Here is a 15,483-nt window from a genome sequence, read left to right as displayed (position 1 = left end):
AATGAAACCTCTGGAATATAGCAAAGATCATGCTAAGAGGAAAATTCATAGCCTTAAATGCATACATCAAAAACATCTGAAAGAGCCAACTGACAATCTAAGGCCACACCTCAAGAAGCTAGAGAAACAAGAACAAACCAAACTCTAACCCAGTGAAAGAAAAGAAATAACCAAGATCAGAGCAGAGCTAAATAAAATTGAGACAAACAAAAAATACGAAATGTAAATAAGCAAAAAGCTGGTTCTTTGAAAAGATAAATAAAATTGATAAACCATTAGTGAGATTAACCAAGAAAAAAAGAGTGAAGATCCAAATAAGCTCAATTAGAAACGAATCAGGAAATATTACAACCAACACCACAGAAATATAAAAGATCATTCAAGGCTACTATAAACACCTTTACGTGCATAAACTAGAAAACCTAGAGGACAGAGACAAATTCCTGGGAATATACAACCCTCTTGGCTCAAAACAAGAAGAATTAGAAACGCTGAACAGAATAATAACAAGTAGCGAGATTGAAACGGTAATTTAAAAATTACTAATGGAAAAAAGTCCAGGACCAGGTGAATTCACAGCTGAATCCTATCAGACATTCAAAAAACATCTTATTGACACTATTCCACAAGATGAAGAATCTTCCCTAAATCATTCTATAAAGCCAGTATCACCCTAATATCAAAACCAGGAAAGAACGTAACAAAAAAAGAAAAGTACAGACCAATATCCCTGATGAACATAGATGCAAACATCCTTAACAAAATACTAGCTAATCAAATCCTACAGCATATCAAAAAGACAATCCACCATGATCAAGTGGGTTTCATACCAGACATGGGGGAATGGTTTAATATATGCAAGTCAATAAATGTGGTATGCCATATAAACAGAATTAAAAACAAAAATCGCATGATCATCTCAATAGACGCAGAAAAAGCATTTGACAAAATCCAGCATCCCTTTATGAATAAAATCCTCAGCAAAACTGGCATACAAAGGACATGCCTCAGTGTAACAAAAGTCATCTATGACAACATTACACTTAATGGGGAAAAAGTTGAAAGCATTCCCTCTGAGAATTGTAACAAGACAAGGCTGTCCACTCTCACCACTTCTATTCAACATAATACTAGAAGTCCTAGCCAGAGCTATCAGACAAGACAAAGAAATAAAGGGCATATAAATCAGTAAAGAGGAAGTCATACTGTCACTGTTTGCTGATGACATAAACGTATACCTGGAAAACTCTAAAGACTCCTCCAGAAAGCTCCTATAACTGATAAAAGAACTTAGTAAAGTTTCCAGATGCAAAATTAACGTACACAGTTCAATAGCTCTGCTATACGCCAACAGCAACCAAGCTGAGAATCAAACCAACAACTCAATCCCTTTTACAATAGCTGTAAAAATAAAATAAAATACTTTGGAATATACCTAACCAAGGAAGGGAAAGACCTCTACAAGAAAAACTATAAAACACTGCTGAAAGAAATCATAGATAAACAAACAAATGGGAACACATCCTATGCTCATGGATGAATAGAATTAATATCATGAAAGTGACCATAATGCCAAAAGCAATCTACAGATTCAGTGAAATTCCCATAAAACACCACCATCATTCTTGACAGAACTAGAAAAAACCAACCCAAAATTCATATGGAACCAGTAAAGAGCCCAGATAGCCAAAGCAAGACTAAGCAAAAGGAACCAATCTGTAAATATCACATTACCTGACTTCAAACTATACTCTAAGGCCATAGTCACCAAAACAGCATGGTACTGGTATAAAAACAGGCAAAAAGACCAATGGAAGAGAATAGAGAGACCAGAAATAAACCCAAATACTTAGAGCCAACTGATCTTTGACACAGCAAACAAAAACATAAAGTGAGGAAAGGATGCCCTATTCAACAAATGGTGCTGGGATAACTGGCAAACCACATGTAGGGGAATAAAACTGGATTCTCGTCTTTCACCTTATATAAAAATCAACTTAAGATGGATCAAGGACTTAAATTCAAGATCTGGAACATAAAAATTCTAGAAAATAACAGTGGAAAAATTCTTTAGCCATCAGCTTAGAAAAAAAACTTCATGACCGAACACTCAAAAGCAAATGCAATAAAGACAAAGATAAATAGGTGAAACTTAATTAAACTAAAGAGCTTCTGCACAGCAAAAGGAATAGCCAGCACAGGAAACAGACAATCCACAGACTGGGAGAAAATCTTCACAATCTATACATCTGACAAAGGACTATAATCCAGAATCTACAAAGAACTTAAACAAATTAACATGAAAATAAAACAAACAATTCCATCAAAAAGTGGGCTAAGGACATGCATAGACAATTCTCAAAAGAAGATATACAAATGGCCAACAAACATATTTTTAAAATACTCAACATATCTAATGATCAGAGAAATGCAAATCAAAACCACAATGTGATACCAACTTACTTCCACAAGAATGACCATAATCAAAAAATCAAAAAATAACAAATGTTGTCATGGATGCAGTGCAAAGAGAACACTTCTACACTGCTGGTGGGAATGTAAACTAGTACAACCACCATGGAAAACAGTGTAGAGATTCCTTAAAGAACTAAAGGTAGAACTACAATTTGATTCACCAATTCCACTACTGGGTATCTATCCAGAGGGAAAGAAGTCAATATACAAAGAAGATATTTGCTCATACATTTATAGCAGCACAATTTGCAATTGCCAAAACATAGAACCAGTCCAAATGTGCATGAATCAACAGGTGAATAAAGAAATTATGATATATTTGAGAGATACATACAATGAGATATATATGAAATTATATATGTGTGTGTACACGTGTGTGTGTGTGTGTGTGTGTGTGTATACACATAGGAATACTACTCAGCCATAAAAAAGAATGAGTTAATGGCATTCACAGCAACCTGAATGGAACTGGAAACTATTATTCTGCATGAAGTAACTCAGAAATGAAAACCAAACATTTTATGTTCTCACTCATAAATGGGACCTAAGCTATGAGGATGCAGAGCAACTAAGATTGATACAACAGACTTTGGGGACTTGGGGGAAAGGGTGGGAGGCGGGTCAGAGAAAAAAGACTACCAATTAGGTTCAGTGTATACTGCTCAGGTGATCAGTGCACCAAAATCTCACAAATAACACTAAAGAACTTACTCATGTAACCAAATACCATGTTTCCCAAAAAAACGATGAAAATAATTTTTAAAAAATTAAAAGATAAATATATATTTTTAAAAAAGAATAAAACAGAAATCTTACTACTGAGGTTTTCAATGTATGAAATTTTAAAATGCAATCAAGAGACTAAATCAAGCAGAAGGAAGATTTCTGAACCTGAAAACACATCTTTTGAAATAACCAGCCTAACAAACAAACACACAACCAAAAAGGAACAAACAAAGCCTATGTGAAATATGGGACATCATTATACAACCAAATATTCAAATTTTGGGATTTCCAGAAGGAAAAGAAATGGGCAAATGCATAGAAAATGTATCCCTATCCTCATTAAAAAAGCTGAAAACTTCCCACCTCTTTCAAGAGGTATATAGACATCCACATAGAGGTAGCTCAAAGATTCCCAAAAAGATTCATCCCCAAATGGTATTGTCCAGTGCACATTACAAACTTTTAAAGTCAATGACAAAGAGAAAATTCTAAAAACAGCAAGATAAAAGCATCAAATCACATATACAAGACTTCTACCAGACTGACAGTATTTCTAAGCGGAAATCTCACAGGCCAAGAGAGAATGAAATGACATATTTAAATGCTGAAAGAACAAACAAAACTGTCAGCCAAAAATACTACATTCAACAAAGCTATCCATTTAAATGAAGGAAAAATGAGGTATTTCCCAGATAAGCAAAAACTGAGGGAATTTATCATCACTAGACTGGCCCTACAAGAAACACATTAGGAAATACTGTATCTGGATGATATATGCCATCATGAAAACACATAAAAGCATAAAGCACTGGTAGAGCAGGTACAAAAATGAGAAAGAGAAAAAATTAAAATTTAAAGAGGAAAATATACAAACCACACACCAAAACAAACAAACAAACAAACAAAAAAAAAAAAACAGAAGAAGAAACAAAGGATATACAAAACAAGCAGAACACAACTAAGAAAAAGGCAGAAATAAGTCCTCTCCTATAAATAATAATTTTGAACATAAACAGATTAAATCTCCCAATTAAAAGATATAGACTGATTAAATAGATTAAAAACAAGACCCAGCCATATGATGTCTACAGGAAACCCACTTCACCTGTTAAGGCACATATAGACTGAAAGTAAAGGAATAAAAAAAGATATTCCACGCAAATGAAAACTAAAAGCAAGCAGAAGTCGCTATACTTCTATCAAATAAAACAGACATTAAGTCAAAAACTGTAAAAAGAGACAGAAAAGGTCACTGTACTGTGGTCCCTCAGTACAGTGGAGGATTGGTTCTAGGACACCCAATCTATACCAAAATGGGTATAGATTGGGGGTATATAGATTTGGTATAGATTGGTTCCAGGACCCCCAATCTATACCAAATCTATACCCCATCTACATGAAGGATTGGTTCCAGGACCCCCAATCTATACCAAAATCCATACACAGTCAATGAAACCCACAGATATAAAAAGCAGGCCTTCTGTATACTCAGCTTTGTAGCTCATGAATAGTGTATTTTTTGTTGTTGTTGTTCACATGTGGCTAAAAAAAAATCATGCAGTTCACACCTGTGATGTTCAAGGTCAACTGTATAATGATAAAGGGAGAGAGAATATCATGATTCTAGATATATATGCACCCAACAATGGAGCTTTTTTTTTTTTCTTTTGAGATGGAGTCTCACTGTTACCCAGCCTGGAGTGCAGTGGCGCAATCTCAGCTTACTGCAACCTCCACATCCCAGGTTCAAGTGATTCTCCAGTCTCAGTCTCCCAAGTAGCTAGGACTACAGGTGCCTACCACCATGCCTGGCTCTTTTTTTTTTTTTTGTATTTTTAGTAGAGTTGGCCAGGCTGGTCTCAAACTCCTGACCTCGTGATCTGCTTGCCTTGGCCTCCCAAAGTGCTGGGATTACAGGAGTGAGGCAACCCCAACTAGCCTGGAACATTTTTATACAAATCAATTATTATTACACCTAAAGGGATAAATAAGAGTCCAACACAGCAATAGCTGGGGACTTCAACATCCTACTCTCAGCACTGAACAGGTCACGTAGACAAAAAAAACCGAGAAACATTAGATTTAAAATGTACTTCAGACCAAATGGACCTAACAGGCATTTACAGAACATTTTATCCAACAGCTACAGAATATACATTATTCTCATCATCATATGAATAGACCATATGTTAGGCCACAAAACAAATCTCAGCAAATGGAATAAAGCTAGAAATCAGTAACAAGAGAAACTCTGGAAACTGTAGAAACACGTGGAAATGAAAAAAAAAAAAAAAAAAAAAAAAAAATATATATATATATATATATATATATATATATATATATATATGCTCCTGAACAACCACTGGGTCAGTGAAAAAATTAAGAAGGAAATAAAAAAAATTCTTGAAACAAATAAAATGGAAACACAACAATAACAAAAACAATAACAGAAGAAGTGATAACAGGGAAATTTGTAGCAATAAACACCCACATCAGAAAAGTTGAAAGATTTCAAATAAAGAATCTAAAGAGAGGCCTCCAGGAACTAGAAAAGCAAAAAGAAACCAAACCCAAAATTAATAGAATAAGAAAGATCACAGCAAAACTAAACAAAATAGAAACCAAAAGGTAATAATAATACAAAGGATTAATGAAATAAAAAGTTAGTTTTTTGGAAAGGTAAACAAAACTGATAAACCGTTAACTACACTAACCAAGAAAAAAACGAGAGAAGACCCAAGTAAATAAAATCAGAAACAAAAAAGAAGACATTATGACTGATACCACAGGAATACAAAGAATCATCAGAAATTATTAGAAACAAATTGGAAAACCTAGAGGGAATGGATATAATCTACCTAGATGGAACCAAAAGGAAATTAAAAACTGAACAGACCATGAGTAACAAGATTGAATCAGTAATAAAAAGTATCCCCACAAAGAAAATCTCAAGACTGGCTGGCTTTACTGCTGAATTCTTCCACACTTAAAAAGAAGAACTAACAGCAATCCTTCTCAAACTATTCCAAAAAATTGAAGAGGACTGAACTGTCCCTAACTGATTCTATGAGGCCAGCACCAGACAATGGCACAACAAAGAAAGAAAACTATAGGCCAATATCCCTAATGAACATAGATGCAAAAATCCTAAACACAATACTAGCAAGCTGAATCCTACAACACATAAAGATAACACATCATGAGCAAGTGGGATTTATTCCAGTGATGCAAATCAATTGATGTGATACATCACATCAACAAAATCAAAGACAAAAACCTTACGAAATCTTACAATCATCTCGATAGACACAGAAAAAGTATTTGATAAAATTCAACATCTCTTCATGATATAAACTTAACAAAGTAGTTATAGAAGGAATACACACATTTCAACATAATAAGGGCCATATGCAACAAACTCACTGGTAAATTTGTACTAAATGGGAAAAAGCTGAAAGCCTTTTCTCTAAGAAGTGGAACAAGACAAGAATCCCTATTTTCACCATTCTTATTCAAAATATTACTAAAAGTCCTAGCCAGAGCAATCAGGCAAGACAAAGAAATAAAAGGCATCCAACATGGAAAAAGGGAAGTCAAATTGTCCCTCTTTGCAGATGACACGATCTTTTATCTAAAAAAAACTAAAACTCACCAAAATCTCTTAGAACTGACAAGAGCTGTAAATGAATAGGGTCATTACAGAAAACAGTTGTAGAGATTTCTCAAAAACTAAAAATACAGGTTACAAAAATCAGTACTGTTTCTATATACCAGCAACAAACTGACTGAAAAAGAAATCGAGAAAGCAGTCCCATTTACAATGGCCACCAAAAAAATAAAAATAACAAAAATCTAAGAATTAACACTTCTACAAGGAAAACTACAAAACACTGATGAAAAAAAGTTGAAGAGGACACAAACAAATGGAAAGACATCCCATGCTTATGAACTAGAAGAATTAATATTGTTAAAATGACCATACTACTCAAAGCAGTCTACAAATTCACTGCAAACTCTATCAAAATACAAATGACATTCTTCATGGAAACAGAGAAAACAATCCTAAAATTTGTATGAATTCACAACAGACTCCAAATAGTAAAGCAATACTGAGCAAAATGAGCAAAGCTGGAGGCATCACATTACCTGACTTCCAAATTGATGAAACCATAGTAGTCAAAACAGCATGGTATTGATATAACAAGACACATAGACTAATGGAACGGAATAGAGAAACCAGAAATAAATCCACATATTTACAGCCAAATGATTTTCCACAACGGTGCTAAGAACATAATTTGGGGAAAGGATACCCTCTTCAATAAATGGTGGTGGGAAAATTGAATAGCCAGTCATATGCAGAAGAATGAAGCCAGACTCCTATCTCATACCAGATAAGAAAATCAACTCAAAACAAACTAAATACTTAAATTTGAAACCCCAAACTATAAAAATACTAGAAGAAAGCACAGGAGAAGCACTTGAATTCATCTAAGCAAAAATTTTATGGCTAAGACCTCTAAAACATAGGCAACAAAAACAAAAACAGACAAATAAGGTTATAAGAGACGTTGGTTAATGGATACAAATATAGAGCTGGATGGAAAAAATAGGTTCTAATGTTCAATAGCACAGTAGTGTGACTATAGTTAACATAATATACTATATATTTCAAAATACCTAGAAGAGACTATTTGAAATGTCCCCAACACAAAGATAAACGTTCAGGGTGACGTACAGCCTAAATACACTGATTTGAGCACTACATATTATATATATTTATCAAAATATCACATATACCCCATAAATGCAAGTATTATGTATCAATTTGAAAATTTAAAAGAAAAGATATATGGAGCAAATCCAAAGAAAAACCAAGGAATGGCTAGTCTCTTCCAGAAATACTGTTTTTCAACCATCACTTGCTGTTGTGTATTTCAAACATAAAAGCTGTTACATGCCATCTACCAGCCATAAATCAAATATGAAAGCCTGTAACTTGACAAGCATGATTCAAAGAACAATGTGAACTTCAATAGTCCCTTCTGCTGTTGTAAAGGTAGCTAGATCAAGAGAACCTGGATTAAGACAATATTATATTAGATCAGATACCTACCATTGCTCACCATCCGCCTGGCCACTTCCCACAAAACAAGTCCAAAGGCCCAAATATCGACCCTTTTATAAGAATCGAAACAATCCACCTGGATGGTTTCATCTAGAACTTCCGGGGCCATGTAGCGCTTCGTGCCCACACGGGGATTGTTCCCCACATCAAGCTGATTGGTGCTCTGTGAATGCATGACTGCCAAGCCTGAAAGGAAGAAGATAACAATGTAACCAACTCACTTCCTTTCTCATAACAGGCTGCTGAAGGATTTTTAACTAACCCCAATCAAAAGTGCCCTCTTGTGGACCCAGGGTCACTGCTGCATTATACTCAGAATAATCCCTAGAATGCCCTTTGTGATTATTTCTGGGGTGAGAGCAGAAAAGCGACTGGCAGAAACATTCTGAGGCTATTAGGTTAATATATGAACCTCTAAGAGACAAAAAGTTTTGGGTAAATGGTAGACCAATGCACTAAGCCAATATGTGGCCAGTGTTTGAAGTCCACAGGAAAACAGGCTCACATATTAAATGTGAGCCTCAAACTGGCTTAACAAGAAGCAAATTAAGCTCTCGAGTTCCACCACTGCTCTCACTAGTCTCCAAACACAAATTTCCAACAGTGTGAGATAGAGTATTTGAAGTAATTTATCACCACATAAAGGGCAGAGTGTTATAAGCACTGCTTTATTCCTAAAGGAAGAGCTGCTTATCTAAGCAATAATGCTGACCAAACCCACAGGCCTTTCTCTAGAATCACCGAAACAGAGGGCATTTAACTGGATCTCAATTGAAAGCACAACTCTCGGGTTAAATGGCTTTCAAATGCTTTTTTTTTTTTTTTTTTTTTTCCTGAGACCGAGTTTCACTCTTGTTACCCAAGCTGGAGTGCAATGGCGCCATCATGGCTCACCGCAACCTCCACCTCCCGGGTTCAGGCAATTCTCCTGCCTCAACCTCCTGAGTAGCTGGGATTACAGGCACACGCCACCATGCCCAGCTAATTTTTTGTATTTTTAGTAGAGACGGGGTTTCACCATGTTGACCAGGAAGGTCTCGATCTCTTGACCTCGTGATCCACCCGCCTCGGCCTCCCAAAGTGCTGGGATTACAGGCTTGAGCCACCGCGCCCGGTCAAGCATGACTCATTCCAGAATTCCTGTCAACTAGGGAATGGGCCTTCTTCACTGGCCAGCGGGGACAGACAGATACATGCATGCTTTATTTGAGGATGATTTTATGTTATTGATGTATATGCAGACTGACTGAAAACGATTCCTATAACATTTGTTGTAATGAAAAGTGCTGAACTGGAGCAGGCAGTCCCTGTAAACCATTGCGATCCCAGTATCCCTTGGGGATCTCTCAAGCCGTATCTGAGAATGCTTCATCTTCCACTCCATGGCTTTGAATGTAGGGCATGACAATTTCATATAACATCAGGAAGCTAGCACACCTCATCTCATCCTTCATCATTAGCAAATATACTGGAACTGCATTCAACTAAAACGGGTTCCTCTTTCCTCTACTTTTATAATCAACCCCAAGATTCTATGGATACTATGAACACCTCCCAAATCCAATGCAATAGACCCCCTTATGCTTCAGTTACCCACAGTCAACTGCGGTCCAAAAATAGGCGAGTACTGTACAATTAAGACACTTTGAGACAGAGAGGCCACACTCACATAAATTTTATTATAGCATATTGCTATCATTGTTCCATTTTATTATTACTTATTGTTCATCTTTTACTGTGCCTAATTTATAAATTAAACTATAATAGATATGTAATAGAAAAAAACATAGTATATATAGAATCTGATACTATCCTGGGTTTCAGGAATCCACTGGGAATATTGGAAGGTATTCCCCACGGATAAGAGGAGACTACAGTATATCCCTCCACCATTTCCAGAACCAAAGAGTCTAAATACCAGAATATGTAAAAGGTGCAGGTTAAATAGAACATGGAGATATTCTGAAGATGGGAGAAGCTTCAAAGAACTTGTGGACACATTTTAAAGCCAACACAGCTAGATTCTCCAGGTGAAGCATAATTCCCCATCCCTTGAGTGTATGCTGGACTATTGAATAGAATACGGCAGAAGTGACAGTGGGTATCTTCACAATTAGGACATAAAAGTCATTATAAAATTATAAAAGACTTACTGTTTGTCCCTCTCAGCTCACTCATCATGCACTATATATAAAGACACTCAAGAAGCCCTGTCGGGAGATCCCACTGCAAGGAACTGAGGCCTGCTGCCAATCATGGCTGTAAGTGTGTCATCAGAGAGTTGGATCCTACAGCTCCGGTTGAGCCTTCAGATGACTATAACCTTCATGAGACCCTGAGCCAGAACCACACTGCTAAGTCATTCTAAGATTCCTGACCTTCAAGGGACTGTGTGAGATAACAAATCTGTGTTGTTGTAAGCTGCTAAATTAATACAAGTAATTTGTTCTTAGTAATAAATAATTTTTACACTAAAGATGACAAAAAACCAGATGCAATTTGTAAACTGTGCCTGAGTTCTTTTTTGAAAAAACTGGAAATATTTGAAAATGAACATCAAATGATACTACAGAATTATCAAGAATCTGTAGATATGATGAACTGATTATGCAGAACACAGATTTTAAAGTATTTTCAAGGGATGTGTTTGGAAGTACTAAGGAGTATAGTGTTGTGATGCCTGAAACACTTTATTTTCAAATGGACTGGCAAAACTATACACACCACCACAGACTGATAAAGCAAACCTGGCAACGTTTTAATAATTTTTGGATTTAGGTGTTCAGGATTTAAGTGATCATTATAACATTTGCATTTTTTAATAATTAGTTAGAAAAATAGGCAAGGCACAATGGCTCACATCTGTAATCTCAGCATTTTGGAAGGCCAAGATGGGATAGTCACTTGAGCTCAGGTGTTCAAGATCATCCTAGGCAACATAATGAGACCTCACTTCTACCAAGAACCAAAAAAAGTTACCCAGGTGCGGTGGTGCACATCTGTAGTCCCAGCTATTTCGGGACACTGAGGCAGGAAGATTGCTTAAGCCCAGTAGATCAAGGTTGCAGTGACCTATGATCAGCCTGGGCAACAGGGTAAAACCCTCTCTCAATCAATCAATCAATCAATCAATAGAATACTGACCTTTCTGCAGGATTAATCATTGAGTACTATTTCTAATAAGTGATGCTTAATTGCTAGGTATACACTGAAAAATTATATACAAATTATGATCTTGGAGTTGTTTCCTGTACTGCATTGTTTACCATATCCTGAAAAATAACTCCTTAACAGATTTTTATACAAACCAATATATCTAATTGGAAGGTTACAAGCCAAAAGAAATGCAGTTGAAGAATTAATTAGCTGGACTTACCACAAAGCTCCCCTCAACTCCTTCCCCACCAAGTCCCATAAACCAAAACCAAGAGCTGCCTCAATTTATCCACCCTCCCCAGACCACTGGATTATAACAGCAGCTACAACTTGAATCCTTATAATTTGCCAGACATTTATAATATTTCGAAGCCTTACCAGAATCCTGTGAGTTGGGCTTCATTATTTTTTCGTTATATGAATAATATATGATCACACTGTTATGAAAGTTTCTAACAACGCAGAAGTACAGGGCACAATGTCAAGCCCTGGAGTTCTTCTTGGCCACCTCCCAGCCCCACCCTCCTTTGCCCTCACTGTCCCTGTCTCACTGAGTGTAAGCAGTGCCAGCACTTGGGCCAGGTAAATAGATAAATAGACTTGCACAAAAATACAGGGTTAATAATTGAGAAAGCCAGAATTTAAAAAGAAATCACCCTGGCTCTAAGAGCCATGGAATAAGCCATAAAAGACCTCTCCACCACAACTAAGAATGCCTGCAAAAAATTTTAGGGCCATGCTCTTTCGATGCTTAACCTAAAATCTTTCTTCTCCTACTTAAGAAACACTGTAATTTCTCAATATAAAAGCAAAGACTTTAAAGGGATCCAAAGGAAGTAAATTTTCCTAACACGTGAAATCCCTTATGTTTAAAAACGAACACAAATAAATTTTGTTATTTACATAATTAAAGCTATTTTTGTCTAAATCTTTATCAGTCTAACAATAATTTCGATAATATGAATATCATATAAACTACATTTAATCACGTAGAAGGCTCTGAATAGTCCACTGAATTGAATATAGTTATTACAATTCAGTTCTCATTAGCACAATTATTCAGCCAATATTCTAGGAATCCAGGATGAACATGGTTTTATATAAAATGCCACTATAAATGAAAATACTCTTCTTTATAATGCAATTAAAGCTACATTGAGTACCATTCTAACACCATAAGAATGAACCATCCTAACAGGGAACAGAGTGAGTCAGTTTGGGGATTATTGTCCTATTTCTTAACTGGATTCTTTTCCCTTGGTTACAGAATGACTTTAGAGACCACTTTTAAGACAAACTAATTCTACAGAGTATTTATTGTGCACCTACATCATGTGAAGGTTTGCAAAATCAGAATGCAACAGTATTGGTTACCTCTGAGGTGGAGTGTGGCAGGGACTGACTGAATGAGCTTGAGGTAACTGTCAACAGTAATGGGAAACTGTATCTCAACAGGGGTTTGGGTTTTACAGCATTTGTCAAAACTCTCAGAAGGTACTTAAGATTTGTATATCTCACAGTATACAAATTTTGCCTGAAAAAGAAAAAGCAAATAATGCACTCTTGCCAATAATATACTAGTGTGCATGTTGAAATCATTAGAAGCAAGGATTCCTCTGTCTGCAATTTACTTTGAACTCTATCAAAGGTTGAGATGGACTGATGGATGGGGAGGTGAATAGATGGATAAATACATAATAATGTTTAAGGATATAAAATGTTAATGTGAGAATCTATGTGGTGGGTATAATGGTGTTCATTGTAAACTTTCAACTTTTCTGCATGTTTAAATTTTTCATAACATGTTGTGGGGGAGAAACACAACTCAGCTAAACATTGAAATAAAAGTAAAACTGGTAATGAAAAAAATATTTTTTAGAAATTTACCCAAATCTGCTATGCAACACTGTCCGTTCTTCTTAACCAGAATATTTTTGCTCTTTAAATCTCGATGGGCAATGGCTGGTTTCCCTTGTGTCCCAAATATCTCTATGTGCAAATGTGCAAGACCACTAGCTATGGACAGCACTATTCGAAGGCAGCTAACTGTATCCAGAGTAGTAAGCTGAAGATAGTCGTACAAAGATCCCATTTCATGATAATGTGTAATTAACCACAGCTGGGTACTGGAGTGTCTTGATGTCATGTCTGAAGCAATAAAACCTGGAGAGAGCAAGAACAAAATTAATACACGTGAGAATTCCACATTATAACTTTTAAGTATTTACAAACTGACCTAGCAGAGTAAATGCCATCTGTAACAAAAAGTAATTAAACTGAGTAATTTCCAATAAGAGGGGGTTTATAGAAGCATCAACAGAGAAAAATAATAGCACTTATTCCTTACAAGGGCACTGCTAATAAAAGGGAAAATTTCATATCCATTTCATTGTAAGTAACATTTTAAAAAATATTTCACATTCCTTAAGAGTCAGATAGCAATAATCTCTCTGTGCTCACTCATAATGATAGTGCCAAGCCCTTCAGCAAGTTGATATTTCAGGAACAGACCATTCATCAGCTATCCTAAAAGAACATGAAACCTAAAACCTCAATACTGTATTCTAGTCCTGACACTGCCTGTGATTTACTTGTGTAATACTGGGCAACTCAATTAGGCTCCCTAGCCTATGTCTGCTCAGATGTGAAATAAAGGGGGTGAGTTTACATTAAATGATTGATTCACCAAATACAAAAAGTAACCAACCAAATATAATGAGCATTTATGATGCTCTTTGTCAATCACACACACAAAAAACAAGATGATAGTGTTTGTTGGCTAAAGAAGACAGACATAAAAATGAAAAAATTACCAAAAAATGTGAAAAGTACTATAATATATATTATAGTACTATAATAAAGGGCAATGTGAGCCAGAGCAGGAAATTATAGTACTTCAGACTAGATGTTACAAGAGGCTTCCATCAGGAAGTAGCAACTAAACTGATCTTGAAGTGAAGTAAGAGACTGACATATGTGGATGAAGAGGTTGGAAGATATTTCTCTTTCTTTGTTTTGAGACTTTTCACTCTTGCTGCCCAGGCTGGAGAGCAGTGGTGCAATCTCAGTTCACTGCAACCTACACTTCCTGGGTTCAAGCAATTCTTCTGCCTCAGCCTCTTGAGCAGCTGGGATTACAGGTACCCGCCACCCACACCTGGCTAATTTTTCATATTTTAAGTAGAGATGGGGTTTCACCATGTTGGCCAGGCTGGTCTCAAACTCCTGACGTTGGCCTCCCAAAGTGCTGGGATTACAGGCATGAGCCACCGTGCCCAACCAGGAAGAGATTTCTTTCTAGACATCTGGAAGAAACTTTTCAGCATGCACAAGATTGTCTGGAAGTTAGGAGCACTTCCTATCTTATGAAATAAATTGTGACGTGTGCTTGCCTTTTCTGCTACAGAGGTGCCTTTCTAGGATTATTCTCACATATATGTACCACGCTGGTAGACAGTGAAGCTTGGGACTTAAAAAGAGGTGAGAAAAAAAGAATTTTTTAAGACAGATATGGCTTGAAGAAAAATTAAATGACTTATGAAAATGTAAAAGAAAATACATTAAAATGCTTTATACTTGCATAGTACTTTATATAAAATTTATGTCACTTTCACATATATTTTCTCATGAGATTTTTCTCAACAAGCTGGTAAGATAGACATCATTATGCTCATTTTACAGATAATAAAGTTGCTGCTGGGAGATGCCAAGGATCACACAGCTATTTAAGTTGCTATCAACTCTGAATTTGGTACTAGCTCTTCTGACACCTTGCACAGGAAGGCTCTGTAAGCCAAGAAAGGTCCCCGATTCGATCATCACCTTCATCATCGGCAACCACAACAGAAGCCCCCAATAATTATTGAGTACTAAGTGCCTGGAACTTTATATGCAATCCTCCAAAAACCACACAAAGTAGGTATATCACATCACCGGTAGTAGGTCAGTAATGGTCCCTGTAGGTCTGATTCTAAGAAACCCAGGATCTTACCAACTAT

At 36.2% G+C, this 15,483-nt stretch overlaps 1 protein-coding gene across 10 annotated transcripts in view; it reads right to left on the bottom strand.

Annotated features, from left to right (window-relative positions):
* Positions 1-15,483, bottom strand: part of ACVR1 (activin A receptor type 1) — a 144,850-nt gene that overhangs the window by 17,576 nt on the left and 111,791 nt on the right. For all 10 annotated transcript variants that reach the window (XM_039470014.2, XM_039470015.2, XM_039470012.2 and 7 more), the window contains 2 exons: positions 13,373-13,648; positions 8,318-8,515 (listed from right to left, as the gene is read on the bottom strand). In XM_039470014.2, coding sequence (XP_039325948.1) covers positions 8,318-8,515; positions 13,373-13,648 — 474 coding nt within the window. The remainder of the gene's footprint in view (positions 1-8,317; positions 8,516-13,372; positions 13,649-15,483) is intronic.

This window comes from Saimiri boliviensis, chromosome 5, assembly GCF_048565385.1.
Source record: "Saimiri boliviensis isolate mSaiBol1 chromosome 5, mSaiBol1.pri, whole genome shotgun sequence".
Lineage (NCBI taxonomy): Eukaryota > Metazoa > Chordata > Mammalia > Primates > Cebidae > Saimiri > Saimiri boliviensis.
The sequence above is the reverse complement of the archived record's forward strand: the minus strand, read 5'-3'. Positions and strand labels throughout refer to the sequence as shown.